The 6,457-nt window shown below is 38.4% G+C and overlaps 1 protein-coding gene across 1 annotated transcript; it reads right to left on the bottom strand.

Moving 5' to 3' along the window:
* Window positions 1-379: 379 nt before the first annotated feature.
* LOC131246732 (HVA22-like protein e) lies at window positions 380-4,747 on the bottom strand. The gene is made up of 5 exons (XM_058247104.1): window positions 4,588-4,747; window positions 4,463-4,489; window positions 4,130-4,252; window positions 3,466-3,661; window positions 380-872 (listed from the first exon to the last, which is right to left on the bottom strand). The coding sequence occupies exons 1-5, from the start codon at window positions 4,632-4,634 to the stop codon at window positions 852-854; spliced, it is 414 nt and encodes a 137-aa protein (XP_058103087.1). The 5' UTR covers window positions 4,635-4,747; the 3' UTR covers window positions 380-851.
* Window positions 4,748-6,457: the final 1,710 nt, after the last annotated feature.

Raw genomic sequence — 6,457 nt, forward strand, 5'->3', positions numbered from 1 at the left:
TGATCTAAAAACTCTCCCAATCGGGTCCGATGGATGAATATCGAATCTTGATCGTTCAATTGTATTGGCCATCTGGCAACTGTTGGGACTATAGCTCAAAATCAGCACCGATTAGATGGAGCCAACCGTAAGATAAATTGGGTAACTGTTTCAAGTGCTCTAAAAGGGTTTAGAAAGTTTCCAGTGGTCAGAAGTTCAAGGGCTCTAATCTCCGTTAATTTTGGACCATTTATTATCCAAGAGGTGAAGTATGCTTTGGATGGTCCGGATGGATGAAAAGTCATCCATGCGAACCTTAACACGTTCACCCACACGGCGCACATTAAGAAAAGAAAAGGACAAAAAAAAAAAAAAACAACAACACATTTAGTTGCATGAGTTCACAAAAGTATCCACCAGAAGTGTACTGTATGGTCTCAAACAAAACAACGTTTGTCATGATAATGAGGTATGAGGTTGGACCACAAATTAACGGTCCACCCACCTGATAACTTCCAACCTTCACGTAAGGGCAAGATCCAAACCGTTCAATAGGTTGGCCCCACCATGAGTATTGCATCATGAAAAATTCAGCCACATCCACTCGTTGACTTGTCATTTATCAATGGCTAGACATGGTTTTCTATGGTGTGGACCACCTGGTGAGTAGATGGGGCTGGTGATCCTTAATTTCATTTGTGGAGCCTAACCTATTAGAAGGATTGAATCTCACATTCACCTAATAGGGTGTCGGTCGTCATCTGGGTGGTCCACCAACTTGTGGTCCAATGGTCGGACATTTTACATAATATTTAAAAAAAAAAAAGAAAAGCACATGAAATATGGATATAAAAAAGAGAAGGCTATCCTTTTCAATGCGCCTCGTGCTCCACCTGCACGTATCAAACGCATGTCTCAATGCACGCAAGATGCATTTTCCAAAAAGAAAAAAGAAAAAAAGATTTAAAAAAAATGCAGTGGGTCACCATAGAAAGACGACATATAATTTTGATGGGCACACCAATCGATTGATCTGAACTGCCTATTAGTTTTTGATGGGCCACCATAGAAAGATGACATATATAACTTATGAAATGGACGGTTGAGATCGTCTGGGAGGAAATAGAATAAATCGAATCAACAATTTGAACTCCCCACTTGGTGGGTCCCGTCTTGGATTATGTATGGTTATAAAGCATCACTTTGAAGTTTGATCAGACATTCACAATGACCGATCAATGGATTGGACCTCCTTATAAGTCTGATTTATTATGGTGGCCACGATGAAGTTTGGGTTGCATACGATGGACAGTCCAGATTGATTGATTGATTGATTGGGTCATCACTTGTTTTTCGGAACAACGTAAGCCAGCACCCAAATACAAACAAATGGGGCCCACTTTGAGGTTCGCCCATAGCAAATTCTGGCCAGAGGTAAGAAGATTGCATACTGAGTAAACTCTAGGTCCACCATCACCATCCATTTTGCCAGATAATAGGGCTTGAGCCCAAAAATGAAGAATATACAAAGCTCAAGTGAGCCACACTACAGGAAACACTGTGAATTGATTGAAGGGCCACAAAAGTTTTGGATCAAGCTGATATCTGTATTTTCCCTTCATCCATGTCTGTAAGATCATACGAATAGATTAAATGACAAATAAATAAAAATGTTTTGAATCAAGCTGATATTTGTGTTTTCCTTCATCCAAGTCCACGTGATCTTATAAATGGGTTGGATGACAAATAAACATCGTAGTGGGAACTAGCAAGGTTTAATGGTAGAAATGATTATTCCCATGTTTCATGTGGTGGGGTTCACTTGAGCTTTGGATATGTTTCAGTTTTGAAATCAACCCCTAAAATGAGCTAAGCTGGGAAAATGAATGGAGGATGCGGATAAACTACATGCATTCACGATGGACCAAACTAAGCGTAAAAGCGTACTAAGTAACTTAGTAGGCATTTCAATTTTTGGCTAAAAGTGTTCCATGAACTGCAAAGGTATGCCAGCACCACACACACCTTCAATTACAGCGCGTGTGCCAAATGATCAGTGGCTAGGACATATGAGCAGTGCAAAAGGAAGCCCACACTGTGAAGATAAACACAAGTAGGAAAAAAATGATGGTTATGCTGTCTATTATTTTAATTTTGTTTATAAAAAAAAATTATTGATGTCATCAGAGATCATGATCTCATCGAGAAAATCTAGAAAAATTTCAGCTATTGTTGGACAGTTTTGAAAGTTGTTACTCGATAATATTTAGTGATTTTCGATGTCATTGACTAGTCCTCAATGGCTATCAATGCCATTGAAGGACTCATCGAAAGTACACACCGAATTGTATAAGTGTAATATTTGTTTCCTATTTCGGTTGAGTGATATATTTATCGGGTGTAATAATATTAGAAAAATGATTAGGGCTTTCTAAGTTCTTCTAAAGGGTTCAAGGTCATAAGTAGGAATTCAAAAGATGTTTGAGGATTGCTCAAATCAATAAGATCATTTCTCTTGTAATATTACTTTTACAGTGCATTACTTATCGCTTTGTGCCATGATTTCTTTTTTGATAACATTTTTTTAGCGTAAAATTTAGACTGACTTCTTGTTGGATTTGTTTGTACAATTGTGATTACCTTGCTGAATTTTGTTGTGTGTGCTTATGCTAGTCCCAACATGTCGACTCATCAAGTGGGCCACAACTCTAATGTTGAATTGTCCATTCGACGGGGGTAGTCAACCTCGTGAGTGGAAAAACATGGTTTTACCATAGGGGGCCACCTTATGAACTACTCAGAAATAGAGGTGTACATGAATCGAGATAGCTCGATTAGCTCGCTCGACTCGACTCGAAAAAGCTCGATTCAACTTGGCTCGAAGCTGAGTTCGAGCCAAGTCGAGCTAATTTTTTGAGCTCGAAAATGGTTCAAGCTGGCCCCAGCTCGAATTGACTCGAATTGAACTCGGAACGAACCGGTTCGGTGACTCGGTTACTTTGATATTGATGTTGCTCACTAAGTGTTTGATAAAATGACTCAATGAAGTGTGGTTGGTGGCAAGGAAGGTATATATATGAAACAAATACCCATTTTTTCTTGATTTTTATGTTGCTTAGAAGGTGTTTGATAAAATATCTATAAAATCATTGCTACTGTTTTACATACATTGAGATTTTGAAAGTGTTGTTCAGGTGTTTGTGGAAATGTTGCACAGGCAAACTCGGCTCGAACCGGCTCGGGATGCTGACTGAACCGAGCTAAGCTGACCAGTCAAGCTCGAGGATCGAGCCAAGCTGAGTTCGAGTTGAGGTCAGCTAGTGGCCGAGCCGAGCCGAGCCGAGCTGAGGCCAGTTCAACTCGGTTAAACTCGATTGAACTGTCCAACTGAACAAATGCAACTAGGAGCATTATAACTTATGGTATTTCTTTTTTATCTTTTTTTTTAAAAAAAAAAAAAGAAAGAAAAAAAAAGGGGCCCACTACCTTCTTAGGGGAGATTGACACAAACTCAGCGAATTTGTTGTAGCCGTCCGATGGGTAGTGATCTTTCCCTACTCTTGTGTTGTATTTCCTCAACTGCTCTCTCACAAACCGCTCGTATATGAAAGCAGCCCCCCTGAATTGAGGCAGCACCAGCCACGCTATGAGCACTACCTTCATCTGATACCATATGGGTATCCTTTAAAAACACAAAAAAAAAAAAAAAGCAATATTAACCCTGGGCGTACGTTAGCAAAACCAAATGGGAATTTCCAAAATGATCAAGGGCCATGTTAGAAAAGTATCAGAGTTAAAATTATTTTTATAAAAAAAAAAAAAAATGTAACATGGGCATTGCCAACTCAGTTCACGCAAGAAACGCCACCGGCGCACGTTAGCAGAACCACAAAAGAGTGCCACAAATGCGCACGTTAGCAAGACCGTTTGAGGAAAACCAACGTCAATCTCTCTTCACTTGCACCATCAATTCCCACAAGAAATGCAGCTAGCCCACGTTAACAAAAGCACACGGGGCAAGACTAACATGCGCATGGTAACAACCATTCACGAAACCATAACCCTCCTATATCAGATCCGAGCCATGGGTTCTATAGATGAATCCCCCAGGCACATTTTAGAATGAATCCATGTGTGTTCACATCCTTACCATTCTAAAACTGGCGCCGCGACCATCTCCATCAACGTTAGGAATGAATACAAGATCCAATATGCCAGCCACTGCTCATCATCGAGCTTCGACGGGCTTTCGATCGCCCGGACTGACGCATATCTGCCACCAATCAAAATAATAATAAAAAAATAAAATAGAGGAATTAAACATTCGCACCCCTCAAAATTGATAGTACCATCCAACAATGATTCATTTAATCCCCACAAAGACATAAAATACAATGACCAAATCACTACTGTAAGGGTGGAATTATCAAATTCAAGGGTGGAAATATCAAAAATATACTTATAAGACATGGAATTCTCTTACAAGGGATATAAGAGCGTAACAGTAGGCCTGCATGCAAATAATAGAAAAATTAAATTTAAAAAAATCTAATATTTAAGAAAAAAAAAAATTTCCACGAAATTGGGGAATTGGGTTTTGGGAATTACCCTGCTAGGGAATGGAGAGCGTTGATCACAGTCCAAAAGTGGCCCATTTTTCTTGTAGTTCTGGGATCAAGATATGTAGAGTTTTTTTTTTTTTCCTTTTTAAACCAGAGCTTGGATTTTTAGGAAGGATGAAGGGGTATTTGGTGGTTAGAGGGAGGAAGAACGTGTGAGAAGGTCCTTATATAGGGGTAGATTGACACGTGGCATGTAGGGGATTCTGACTACAACGTGGCTTCGTGGTTTTAGTACTGAAAAGATTAGCTATTTCGGATATTTGTACACGATAGTAATATGGTGCACCATTTTTTAAACAGTGGTGATTCACTAATGAAGCGGATTACGTGCTACCCGACTAACACATTAGCTGGTGTCACCACGCCTCTGGAAAAAGCTTTTAATAAGCTACAAAAGTTTTAAATGAAGATGATCTTTGCATTTTACCTTCATCCATGTGTATTTAATCTTATCAACGGATTGGATGGAAAATAAGCATTATGTATATGCTTATAATTAATGAGTTATGAAAAGTTTTCAACGATGATTGTTCAATCACCACTGTTACCTGTGTGTGGCCTACCTGAGATTTGGATTTGCTTTAAATTTTTGGACCATGTTCTAACTAGGGCTTAAGGTCGGGTGGGTTGGTGCTCGAACCTTGCCCAACCCAAAGTTCCTATACTTTAACCCTAATTCAACCCAACCCAGCCTCACGTTGGGAATTCTCAACCCAGGCCTAACCTAAGTGGGTTCGATTGGATTGTCGGTGAATATATGGTAGTATATTTATTATTACATTAGTCTATTACATTTTCAATACACACCTTTTTTTTTACTTATAAATTTATTAATTATATATATAGTTATTTATGGTAAAGAAATTTATTATTTTTCTAAACAAACAAATTAAAATATAAGACTACTTTAAAAGTCATGTTGTGTAGCATACAGTATATTTGGGATATAGAAATCTAAGCATATCTTGCTAGCTCGAGTCATTTGAAATCACGTCGGCCAATGAAACTTGACGGCATTGGAATTTTGTGTGCCTTTAATACATATGATCGGCACTGATTTAAAATTTATAAAGAACTTATATATTAGGTTTGGGTTGGGTTAGGCAACCCAAGACCTTAACCTGAGCCCAACTCAAGTTTTATCGAGTTGGTTTTTGTATAGTCTAAGCCTAAGACTGAACCTGACACATCTTGCCCAAGCCCAACCCAATGTTAGGTCAGTCATAGGTTAGTTGGGTTGAACCCGCCTCATTATAAGCCCAAGTTCTAACACGCCATAAAAGTGGGCCCCGCAAGTGTTTTGTAAACCCTACTATGATGCATGTGTCATATCTAAATTATTCCGTTATTTTTTACTTGAGCTAAAAAATAGAAAGATTCAGAGCTTAAGTAGACCACACCAAACTGGGGATTAAACGTCTAAACTTCCTTAGGTCACATTAGTTTTGGATCAATCTGATATTTGTTTTCTCCCTTCATCGCGGTCTTTGTGATATTATGAATAGTTTAGATGATAAATAAATATTATTGTGGGCCCTAGGAAGGTTTCAACAGTGGAAATCATTGTACTCATTGTTTATGTGGTATAATTCACTTAAGCTTTGTATCTACTTCATTTTCTAGGCCATGCTATAAATGATCTTGCAAAATATAATTATAAAAAATTTGGGACTAATTATATATTTGTAGACCTCACAAATTTGGGTTGTCCAGATTAGTATTGGTGTTGACCAATGCACTGGATAACAAATCTAGTCTAAAATACATAAATTAGATGAAGGAGTTAAATAGATTGAGATCTCTCATCCTTCCTAACATTTATTTGATGTGTATGGGAGCTGTGGAATCAATCGATT

The sequence above is a fragment of the Magnolia sinica genome, chromosome 5 (genome assembly GCF_029962835.1).
Source record: "Magnolia sinica isolate HGM2019 chromosome 5, MsV1, whole genome shotgun sequence".
Classification (NCBI taxonomy): domain Eukaryota; kingdom Viridiplantae; phylum Streptophyta; class Magnoliopsida; order Magnoliales; family Magnoliaceae; genus Magnolia; species Magnolia sinica.

Coding starts and splice junctions, on each gene's coding strand:
- LOC131246732 (XM_058247104.1), bottom strand. CDS start 4,634: ATGGGCCACTTTTGGACTGTGATCAACGCTCTCCATTCCCTAGCAGG. Junction 3,662..4,129: donor GCGGCGCCAGTTTTAGAATG/GTAAGGATGTGA, acceptor GTGTTTTTAAAG/GATACCCATATGGTATCAGA. Junction 873..3,465: donor TGTCAATCTCCCCTAAGAAG/GTAGTGGGCCCC, acceptor TGATACGTGCAG/GTGGAGCACGAGGCGCATTG.